Source organism: Oncorhynchus clarkii, chromosome 20 (assembly GCF_045791955.1).
Source record: "Oncorhynchus clarkii lewisi isolate Uvic-CL-2024 chromosome 20, UVic_Ocla_1.0, whole genome shotgun sequence".
Taxonomy (NCBI): domain Eukaryota; kingdom Metazoa; phylum Chordata; class Actinopteri; order Salmoniformes; family Salmonidae; genus Oncorhynchus; species Oncorhynchus clarkii.
This window is the reverse complement of record NC_092166.1, coordinates 29442582-29454732: the sequence shown is the minus strand read 5'-3', so window position 1 is coordinate 29454732 and position 12151 is coordinate 29442582. Positions and strand designations below refer to the sequence as shown.

Genomic DNA, 12151 nt, shown 5'->3' with positions numbered 1-12151 from the left:
TCTGCAAAAAAAATTTGAGAAACTCTCCAAATACAGGTGTATAAATAATTTTATTTTCTAAAAAACAGTTTTTGTTTTGTCATTATGGGTTATTGTGTGTAGATTGATGAGGGAAAAAACAATGTATTATATTTTAGAATAATGCTGTAACCTAACAAAATGTGGAAAAAGTCAAGGGGTCTGAACATTTTCCGAAGGCATTGTATTTATATATATATTGTGTATAGACAGTACGGACAGTATATGAATAGAAAATGTGTTTATGGTAGTAGTTACGTTGGATGACTAATGACTAGAATACAGTATATAAATATAAAGTAGGTAAAACAGTACGTAAACATTAGTGACCAGTGTTCAATGACTATCAAATCAAAGTTTATTTGTCACGCGCGCCGAATACAACAGACCTTACAGTGAAATGCTTACTTACAGGCTCTAACCAATAGTGCAAAAAAGCTATTAGGTGAATAATAGGTAAGTAAAGAAATAAAAACAACGGTAAAAAGACAGGCTATATACAGTAGCGAGGCAATAAAAGTAGCGAGGCTAAATACAGACACCAGTTAGTCGGGCTGCTTGAGGTAGGATGTTCATGTAGATATGGTTAAAGTGACTATGCATATATGATGAACAGAGAGTAGCAGTAGCGTAAAAGAGGGGTTGGCGGGTGGTGGGATACAATGCAGATAGCCCGGTTAGCCAATGTGTGGGTGCACTGGTTGGTCGGCCCAATTGAGGTAGTGTGTACATGAATGTATAGTTAAAGTGACTATAAATATATGATAAACAGAGAGTAGCAGCAGCGTAAAAAGAGGAGTTAGGGGGGCACACAATGCAAATAGTTCGGGTAACCATTATGGCTTGGGGGTAAAAACTGTTGAGAAGCCTTTTCGTCCTAGACTTGGCACTCCGGTACCACTTGCCATGCGGTAGTAGAGAGAACCGTCTATGACTGGGGTGTCTGGTGTCTTTGACAATTTTTAGGGCCTTCCTCTGACACCGCCTGGTGTAGAGGTCCTGGATGGCAGGCAGCAGAGCCCCAGTGATGTACTGGGCCATGACGAGCTAAATTGGGTTCAAGTCCGGGCTCTGGCTGGGCCACTCAAGGACATTCAGAGACTTGTCCCAAATGTACACATAGTCATTCAATGACTATGCCAGCAGTCTCTAAGGTGCAGGGTAGAGTACCGGGTTGTAGCCGGCTAGTGATGAATGTTTAACAGTCTGATGGCCTGGAGAGAGAAGCTGTTTTTAATTCTCTCTGTCCCAGCTTTGATGCACCTGTACTGTCTCCACCTTCTAGATGGTAGCAAGGATGAACAGGCTGTTGTTCGGGTGGCTGGGGTCCTTGATACTTAACATTTCAATTGACATTTTCACTGCCATCCATTTTCACTGCCATCCACTGCCAAGCCAGTAATGTGGAGTGAATGTAATGTTGTCAATCCCTTTGTATTTTCAAGTACTGTGGTGGCAGCATCACGTTATGGCTATGCTCGTCACCGGCAGAGAATGGGAAGATTGACAGGGCCAAAATAAATATGAAAGGAGCAAAGCCTAGGTAAAAAGTTAGAGGAAAATCTGCCTTAGTCATCAGGAAACTTAACCCTGGAATTATGCCAAAGACAAAGACAAAATGGCCTTCCAAGAGGTATTGAGTGTTCCTGAATGGTCCAGGTTTGAATATAGCTGTCCATCAATGATTCCTAACAAAAGTTTGGGACAAAAACAACGGATATACAGTATGTTGCCCTAAGACTTGTGCAAGGTTGGTAGAATCTTGTTCAAAATGATTCACAGCTGTAATGGCGTTCACATGTGATTCCACCCAGTATTAACTCCTGTGGTGTTCAGACACACACAATCAATACATCCTCATCTTATATCTCTTAGTCATTTTGAAAATGTTCTATCATTTTTCTTTCCCTCTGAAAATGCGGATTAGGTTTTGTAGCTCTGTAGGGGGGGGGGGGGTATCCCTTTTTAGATCCCATTTTAAGGCAGCAAAATGTGAAGACTGTGCGAGAGGTGTGTAGACTTCCACTAGCGACGGTATCAGGGCCAGCGCCAGGACGAATCAGTCGGGCAGGCATTTGATTTCCATACTAGAGCCATTGAGCCTCGAGGGACCCCCCCCCCCCTTTCAAGCTAATGAGCATTCTGACTGCAACATTCTAAGGGTGTAATTAATACATTTCATATGTGCTATCGCAAAAATAATAATTTGGTTGTGTTTGTGAGGGTCTTCAGTAACATTAGAATACAAAATACATCTGTTTCAAATAACACAAACGATGGAAACATCAGCAGCCTAAACGTCGTCGTAAGCGCCAAGTGTACTTGATAATAGTGACAATCTGCACCAAAGCAATAATGGCATTATAATGATTATAAGTGTAGATATGACAGTGGTCAGAAATGGTCAATTATTGTCAGCTCGTGCTTACATGGTGTACGTCTTCACACAACGCCATCAGTTGGAGTGTGTCCATGTCACATAAACAATCAAAGCTGGTGTGCGCGTTGCCTCCGTTGTTTTTTAATTAAGACGTACGGCAACGCTCTCTCAGCGATGACATTTTGTGCTGATAATCGGCCCGTAACATTGTCACCGGCTTTTTCTATCCAAGCAGTACCGTCCCTTCCTCTCTCTGATCTCGTCGGGCGGTGGCAACTGCTCAGTGTATACCGTTATGGCTTTTTAGCTCTTAGGCTTCAGAGGTGTAGGTTCAGGCTCAGGCTCAGGCTCAGGCTCAGAATCATCAGAGATGTCATAATGATTCATTTCTTCCTCACCATCGAAGTCATTTCCATTCAGACTTCGTAGCAACGATAACACAGCATGTGCATCCATTAGTGTTGGTCTTTTTGCCATTGTAAATTATGTACACGCTCATTTTGTACTAGGCCAGAGTGGACTGATAAGACTGCTTGGATTTGGTGGACTGATAGAGGGTCCACACCATTTTCAGTTTATAATCAGAATAGATCAATACAATAGAATGGCCCGCCCTGTTCTTCATTCACAATGGGTGATTACATAGTTATGCATCGTTCACTTCCCCTCGCATAATCAACTCGCCCTTTCTTCTCCTTTCTCCCCATCATACCTTACTTCATTTATTGAATCTGTTGCTACATGTGTGAAATTAGTTTTGGTATAGTTTAGGTTCAGTTTTGAGGCAATTATCGGCGTGATTGTCAACTGGGCACGGCACCTTCAACTATCGGGAGAAGGAGAGGAGCAGGCTCTACTGTCGTAAGAAGGATGGGGCAATGGGGGAAACGCATTTAAAAAATGACATGCCCTCCCAAAACTGGTTATAACAACGAAAGTGTGTTTTAAAGAGAAGTCAAGGACAGAGTGGGGCATGACTTAAAAAATGTCAGAGTAATAAAAAAAAACAATGAGCAGTCCAACTGACTGCTTTAGTGATACTAGAGTGGGTTTTATAGTAAATACATGTCATTTAACTGTAAAATTACCTTTTAATGTGGCATGAACACAACCAGTCATGATGGTCAAACACAACCAGCATGGAGGTCAAACAAATCACTTCAAAAAGTAGGTGACCTTTGCACGTTTGTCCAAAAAAATAATTCCAGCGTCCAAACAGTGCACTACGCACCCACCAACTTTCCTTCAATTCGCAAGTGGCTGAAACTACTATCTCACCAGAGAAAGCATCGGAGAGAGCGAAACAGCGCCCCTCTGACTTACTATATGTAACCCATGTATCTGATGCTGTATGGACAAAAAGAGTATGACATGTTGCCGTCCTTAGCGTTTAATTTGCATACTCTTTTTGTCCAGACAGCATCAGATACATGGGATACACATACTGACAGAGGGGTGCTGTTTTGCTCGCTCTGATGATTTATATGAGATTGATGCGTATTTCTGTCGGTGCGCATCTTGGTCAAATAAATTATCAATATTTTAATCATTTTATTTGGACGGGCAATGAGATACAGTAGAGCGGGCCCCGTAAGGCCCGCCCATAACGCCAGCCCTGAACTGTATCAGAGATTACCTGGCTCATCTGAAGTCATCCTCAATTCAAAGCGATCCAAATCTGATGGATCACATTCAATTTACCATAATAAAACTTAGCAGGAACGGCGCCGCCGAATGGCTCTCTGTTTAAAATGGAGGTCCTGTAGCCGACTGTTATGAACCGCTCAGAGAGTTCACTTTGGCGTTATTAGCTAGTGGTTATGAGGGGCTGTCGGGAGCGAGAGAGCGAGGAAGCGAACAGCGGTAATGAGGCGCGCTGAGGATCACGAGTATCTCTCTCCTCTCAGCTAAGTGCCATGCAGCCCCTCTCAGCTTCTCCTCTGCTCTCCTCTCCTGGGCATGCGGGTACTGTGGAATAGGTATCAGGGCTAACCTGTGATTACAGTTTATTACACTCCCGCCAGGGAGATGACAGTTTAAACATGCTTCATGACAAAGACTGTGGACGAGACAAAGAGAGGGCTAACAGCTCGCTAACTGCCATAGAGAGTTGAAAAGAGAGAGAAAGTGAAAGAGAAAGATAGAGGGACAGAATGAGAGAGAGAAGTTTTCATTTCATTTGTAAACGCGTAATTCGAGAGGCTCTGGGAGCACTGTGATTTTGCCGGTAGGTCACTTGACACAGCAGCAGCTCACTGCCTGTCCTCAATCAACGACATCGGCTGCAATTAATGGCAAAATTTTTTTGAAACAATCACCGCTTCCCCCTTATTATCCTCAATTAGAATGCACTAATCAAGGCCTGATCACGCTCTGCTGCTCTCTTAAAACTAAATGTAAAACTTCATTACGGACCTGGCGTGGAAATCAAACTCCACATGCAACACGCTCTCCAGTACCCGATGGGAGGGCAGAGTGGAGTTACAGCAGTACCCAGTGAGGGAACCTGACGAACAGAACTACCTGGTCCTGCATTCACTTACGCATTGCCTTCGCACTGAAATACCTTCACCAGAGAAGCCTGGGTGAATACCTTTAAAACATACATACTTCAGTGTAAAATAAATAAATAACTCTCACACCCTCAGACTTGGTCAAACTGTTTCCTGTTTCCCAGATGCCCCCATGTTAGCAGGACACTACATATTGAGGGGTTGAGTCTATTTCTCATTGAATCTAGGCGTAAAGCGTAAAGTATATGAAGGAGGGAAAAAACAAGCCCTGTGCGGGTCCAGATTAAGAGTGTTCTCTTGAATTGCGAAGCAATAGACAAAATGCGGCTGAGATTTAATCAAAAGGCTGCGTTCAATATTCAAGAGACGTAGCGAGCTCCCCATGCGTCTCCTTCTGCCTCTCCCTCAATAGGTTTACAAATGAGGACATCCTTTAAATGATATGGAAATGGTTACCTGGGCTAAAATACATTTTATACTTCAGCCTATCAGCTTTTTTTTCTATATTCATTTGGCTTCCCAGAAGGACAGTGTTTTATGTTGACTTGAAACCGTGACGAAGGATATCGGAGTGATTGGGGGCGTATTGAAGTCTATTCAAATAGTAAAACATGAAGGTTCTGAGCGGTGGACCGCCCACCTATTGATTATTGAAGAAACCACTAGAGTGAAAAAAATAAAGGGGTCACAATTAAATCAAGTATTATGTTGTTACCTTCTAGTCCTCCAGTCACATATATTGGATGACCGTATCCTGCTAACATGTTTTAATTCAGATTCTCTATTTACAAATTAATGTACGGCATACTCAAAGAATGCTTGTAAAATGTCCTTAAAGTCTACTTGTTTTCAAGTTTTAAAGCCCTTCTGAATTTCCCCATTGTATGGAATTGGCAACGCAAGAATAGGGGACAAAGTAACATATTTACCCTTTGATTTGACTTCTCTAATGTATCTATCATTTTCAGCTCATTTGGCTCATTCGTGGTTACCTTAAAGAGAACCATTTAAATAATTGAAAAAAAAGAGAGTAATGGAGGGAATTGTAAATCTGGTCTAGGAGAAGTCTAGATGGTAGCTAATGAGTTATATTAATATGAAGTCAAGTCCTCTTAGTTTACCAAACAAGGAAATAGATTTTAGCTGGCTGTTTAGTAAGTAGTGTCCATAGATTGGGATGACAGCACGGTGTTTGGCAATACACATATACAAATCACATCAACATTCACCAGACACGTGCTAAACAACATGCACAACGCATGTAGCCTAGAGTACAGACACAAAAATACATGCGAAAACACACAAATATGCACGCACGCACACACACACACACACACATTCACAGCCACACATTTATTTGAGAGGACCCCACCACGCTCTCTCCTCTAAGTAATTCTGCTTTGGGCATGCTGCTGATGGGAGAGGAGAGGGGTAGTGGGTGATGATAGAAGTGCCTGCCTTCCTGCGTCCAGGCAGAATTGATCGTTTGGCAGTTCCAAATGAGAGACGGGGCTCGTCTGCGGAACCACGAGGCCGTACGCGCAACGCAGCGTTGGACTCCAGCAGCGCTCGTAAAGAGCGCTCTTTAAACTGCCGGGGCCCCTGGGAGCCCGTGGGGAGAGGGCCGCCGCCGCAACCGCACTAATGAGAACTAGCAGAGTGCAAACATGCATGGAAATGACTGTTATTCTGTTGATGTGCATTTAAGTGCTTTTTTACTGCCAACCACAAAGAGAGGGGAAATAACTGGTGATGAATGGTACCCCGGAAAGCATTCATTTTCCTATTGCGGAGAGAGAGAGAGGGGGGAGAAAGAGAGAGAGAGAGAAAGAGAGAGAGAGAGAGAGAGAGAGAGAGAGAGAGAGAGAGAGAGAGAGAGGAGCCGACACGCATAGCGAATGTATTATTTTACTTCACTCAAGTGCGCTGACAAGGCTCTATGATGGGGAGGGAGCGGAGTGAGGGTGCCGGGATGGCAAATAACCTTCGCTCACTTCCTCTCTTCCGCCGTCGTCTTTCGCTTCTGTCAGATAACAATACACGAAAAAGTCACAGCGCCCAAAGCCCTGATCACCTCATTACGAAAACAAGCTTTGTTATATTCCACCAATTCCAGGTCCTATTTATTAGGCACCAAACGGACGAAAACTGATTGAAACAATGAGGGACTACCTGAACTTGCCCAATAAGAAATGCTCATTTTAGCTTTCTGTTGCAAAACATTTTGCTACAGTGTGGCCTAATGAATTCGACCCCGTGCACAGCTGTTGTACCAACACTGATATGACTGCACCAGATCTGTTCTGGATGTTTTCTATTGTTCATTGTGTGTCTGTCTATTTCAATTACATTGAATGGCTGAGACTTCATTGAGAAAATAATGGGAGTGGAGAGGAGGAAGATAGAATGAGGGTAGAAAACAAGGAGAAAGGATGGAGGAAGAGGGCAGGGGGGGGATGCTCGTCAGTCTCACCGGCCCCGGTGCTTGCACTGGTGTTGATGACGGCCTCGTTCCATTGGTCGGCACTGGAAACAGAGAAGGAGCGTTGGTGCATGCTGTCCTTACTGCCACCAAAGCCCACCAGGCCTCCTCCGCTGACCGAACGCTCTGACTGGAGTGATGTATTGCTGTTAGAATGGGGCGCACCTGGAGAGAGAGGGAGAGAGAAAGAGAATTTAAAATAATGTAATGCATACCTGTACATGGAGGTGCATTTCACTGAAGTTAGAAGTCTCTTTTGTAAATCCAAGTGTATGTTGCATCAAACAAGCCATATACACTGAGTGGATAAAGCATGACACAGACCGACAAGGTGAGTCCAGGTGAAAGCTATGATCCAGCATAGTAAAGTTGCACAATGCTGCCGCCACCTTCCTTGTGTTCTTTCTCTGTGTTACATGTGTAAACCCTCCTAACCCGTCTGCCTCCCCTCATCTCCCCCTCTCCCTCTGCATCGGTCTCTAATTAGCCCTTAATTAACAAGATACACTGATCGCTAATTATCTCGCCTCATCCTTCTGACTGCCACATCCATCTCTCCCGCCGTCGGCAGGCAGGTCCCCTCTTTCTCACAGACTTCCAATCAAGCAAGCCACGGATGCCTCCCTGCCTGCCTCCCTTTACTAATTCATGGGATAGGCAGCGCAGTGTGGGGTCCTTCCCTCCTGTTCCAGTCTCGACAGCCACACAACACAATAGACCCTGACTTGACTTCTTCTACAGTTATAGCTATAGTTCCACAGAATGCATATTTTCATCTAGAGTGTATATATTTATTTTGTATTTTTTATTTATTAAATTAAGCTTATAATAATGATTTTCTTTTGCACCAAAATGATGTCAATTAAAACTTAATTGATTAACTATTCCCGACACTAATTCACAAATCAAAATAACCAAAATAAGTCCTCCTTGGTTGATTAGGTCAATTATCTACATGGTATTCATCAGTAAATCAACAGCCTTATCAAGTATGGGTTTTTATTGTCAGAGGTGCAATAAATAAAGACATACTATAAAAGTTGCCCATGAGAGTTCGTTACCACACATTAAGCCCAACTAGAGATAATAGAGTGAAAGTGTAACAATACGACCAACTCCTTAGGCTGTACTAAAAACAAAGAGAGTAATCAAGTATACTATAATCTCTGCTGGATATTCTCCCCAAAAAATGATAGACTAGAAGCAATAATTTAGCAACAGACTTAATATACTCAGAGCAAAGACTTATGAGAGGGTAGCAGTCAAAAACTTTGTTTCGGTAAAAGTCCTATATTTATTTTATTAATTGTAATAAGTTGACTGACAAACAGCACACACGGCAGGGCCTTTTTATTTCACAATTACAAGACTTTATATAAAATAAAATAAAATGTGATTGAAGTTTAACAACAACAACAGTTGCTAGATATACTGTAATGTGTGCCGTGTGTAAAGTAAACTAAGCGGCGCTGCGCTCTTGTTAGGATAATACGTCCTTCTCATTAGCGGGAGTAATAAGTGTATCAAATTCACATAATCATGTCTAATTAGTATCAGTGTTTATCTTGTTGGGCCCGGGAATATTTATCTTCAGGTCCCAGAGGGGAGGGAGGGATTGCAGCGAAAGAAGGGAGTAGAGAGGGGGAACCATGCTGGGGAGTGCTGGCTGAATTAGCATCACCAAATCAGGGCATTGGAGAGAAGAAAGAGAGGAAGGGGAGTTCGAACCCCAGGAAACATTTATTAAAAAAAATGTAACTTTCTAGACTGTAAGTGAGAGAAAAATCATCACATTTAGTGAACAGGATAGAACAGATTACAACAGATTAGAACAAAATGCCTTAAAATTCGCCTGGAAAATAGTGCCATCATCGAACAGTGCTTAGTATTATTAGTATATTTAATATACAGTGCATTCTGAAAATATTCAGACCCCTTGACTTTTACCACATTGTTACGTTACAGCATTATTCAAAAATGTACAAAATAGTTTATTTTCCTAATCAAATAATAATACTCCATAATGACAAAGCAAAAATATAATATTGTACAAGTGTATATAAAAAAAAATGGAAATATGACATTTGCATAAGTATTCATACCCTTTACTCAGTACTTTGTTGAAGCAGTGATCACAGCCTCAAGTCTTCTTGGGTATGATGCTACAAGCTTGGCACACCTGTATTTGGGGAGTTTTCCCCATTTTTCTTTGCAGATCCTCTCACGCTCTGCCAATTGGATGGGGAGTGTTGCTGCACAGCTATTTTCAGGTCTCTCCAGAGATGTTAGATCAGGTTCAAGTCCGGGATCCAGCTGAGCTACTCACCGACATTCAGAGATTTGTGCCAAAGCCACTCCTGCGTTGTCTTGGCTGTGTGCTTAGGGTCATTGTCCTGTTAGACTGGGGCGGAGGTTCACCCTCCGAGGGCCTCTCTTTACTTTGCTCCGTTCATCTTTCCCTCGATCCTGACTAGTCTCCCAGTCCCTGCCGCTCAATAACATCCAATAACATAACTCAATAACATCCCCACAGCATGATGCTGCCACCACCATGCTTCACTGTAGGGGTGCTGCCAGGTTTAGTCCAGACATGACCCTTGGCATTCAGGCCATAGAGTTCAATCTTGGTTTCATCAAACCAGAGAATCTTGTTTCTCATGGTCAGAGTCCTTTAGGTGCCTTTTGGCAAACTCCAAGTGGGCTGTCATGTGCCTTTTGCTGAGGAGTGGCTTCCGTTTGGCCACTCTACCACGAAGGCCTGATTGGTGGAGTGCTGCAGAGATGGTTGTCCTTTTGGAAGGCTCTCTCATCTCCATAGAGGAACTATATCAGAGTGACCATCGAGTGACCATCGGGTTCTTGGTCACCTCCCTAACATTCCAAGAATGTTTTTGACAACAAAATGTTAGTTTTTTTCCCATACATATATTTTTACAATGACAGATTCTTGGAATGTTATGTGCACAGCATCTATAACATCCACCACAGAACATTCCCCACACATTCTCATTAGGTTTCCAAGTATTTTAATAACACAATATAGCAGTAATGTTTTTAGAACATACTGTGAGAGCAATCGAAACGGTTCTGAGAAAACATTACGGGAACATTCTTCTAATGTTGATGGAGATATTATTTTTAAAAACACCCATAACAACAAGTAGGGAATATTCCCACAATGCTCTCATTAAGTTATAGTGTGACATTATGACATGATTGTTCCAATAACGTTCCCTAATCATTCATGTCTGGATTCAATTCAATTGGTTCTGAGAAAACATTACTGGAATGTTCCAATAACATTAATGGATATGTCATCCGAGACACCTATATCAACAAGCAGGGAAGCTTAGATTTTGTAGGATCTCTATGCAGGGAAACGTTCCCCGTTACTCTTATAAAGTCACAATGTGATGTTATGAAATTATTGTTCCAATAACGTTCCCTAAACATTTTTCAGCAATCATGTCTGGATTCAATTAAATTGGTTCTGAAAAAAACGTTAAGTCTAAAAGTATCTGGTGTTAAATGTACGTACAGTGGTAGAAAAATCACTCAATTGTCATACTTGAGTAAAAGGAAATGGTATACATCAAATTCCTTGTATTAAGCAAACCAGACGACACGGTTGTCTTGTTTAAGAAAATATATTTACGGACAGCCAGGGGCACAATTTTTTTTTTTTACCTTTATTTAACTAGGCAAGTCAGTTTAGAACAAATTCTTATTTTCAATGACAGCCTAGGAAGAGTGGGTTAACTGCCTGTTCAGGGGCAGAACGACAGATTTGTACCTTGTCAACTCGGGGATTTGAACTTGCAACCTTCCGGTTACTAGTCCAACGCTCTAAGCACTAGGCTACCCTGCCGAGTGAGTCCGCTAGAACAGAGGCAGTAGCGATGACAACGCGTTATATTGATAGGTGCGTGAATTGGACCATATTGCTGCCTGAACATTCAAAATATAAAGAGCATTTTGGGTGTCTGGGACAATATGTGGGAGTAAAAAGTACATACTTCTTTAGAACTGTTGTGGAGTAAAAGTAAAAGTTTTCCAAAATAAAAATAGTAAAGTAAAGTACAGATACCCCAAAAAACAAATAAAGTAGCACTTCAAAGTTCTTTACTTAGTTACTTTACACCAATGATGTAGGCTACTTAGTCTGGTGCGCCACCAGGATCCTAACGTTTCTAGTGGATTTCCCTTTGTACTGAAATCGGATGGCCTCAAAGCTCATCACTAAGCTAAGGCCCCTGGGACTAAACACCTCCCTCTGCAACTGGATCCTAGACTTCCTGACAGGTCGCCCCAGGTGGTAAGGGTAGGCACCAACACATCTGCCACGCTGATCCTCAACACGGGGGCCCCTCAGGGGTGCGTGCTCTGTCCCCTCCTGTACTCCTTGTTCACTCATGACTGCATGGCCAGGCACGACTCCAACACCATCCTTAAGTTTGCCGATGACACAACGGTGGTAGGCCTGATCACCGACAACAATGAGACAGCCTATAGGAAGGAGGTCAGAGACCTTGCCATGTGGTGCCGGGATAAAAACCTCTTAGTCGCACCGGTTAGTCGCATATGATGCAGAGTTAAAGCAGTTCTGCATAGAAGACTGGGCCAAAATTCCTCCACAGCGACGTGAAAGACTGATCAACAACTACAGGAAGCGTTTGGTTGGAGTCGTTGCGGCTCAATTTGGCACAACGAGTTATTGAGTGTAAGGGGGGGAATTACTTTTCAGACAGGGGCAGTGGG

General features: G+C 42.7%; 1 protein-coding gene across 2 annotated transcripts in view; it reads right to left on the bottom strand.

Annotated features, from left to right (window-relative positions):
* The window catches only part of LOC139376171 (arf-GAP with GTPase, ANK repeat and PH domain-containing protein 3-like), a 222046-nt gene that overhangs the window by 57227 nt on the left and 152668 nt on the right, over nt 1–12151 (bottom strand). For both annotated transcript variants that reach the window (XM_071118439.1, XM_071118438.1), the window contains exon 12: nt 7385–7558. In XM_071118439.1, coding sequence (XP_070974540.1) covers nt 7385–7558 — 174 coding nt within the window. The remainder of the gene's footprint in view (nt 1–7384; nt 7559–12151) is intronic.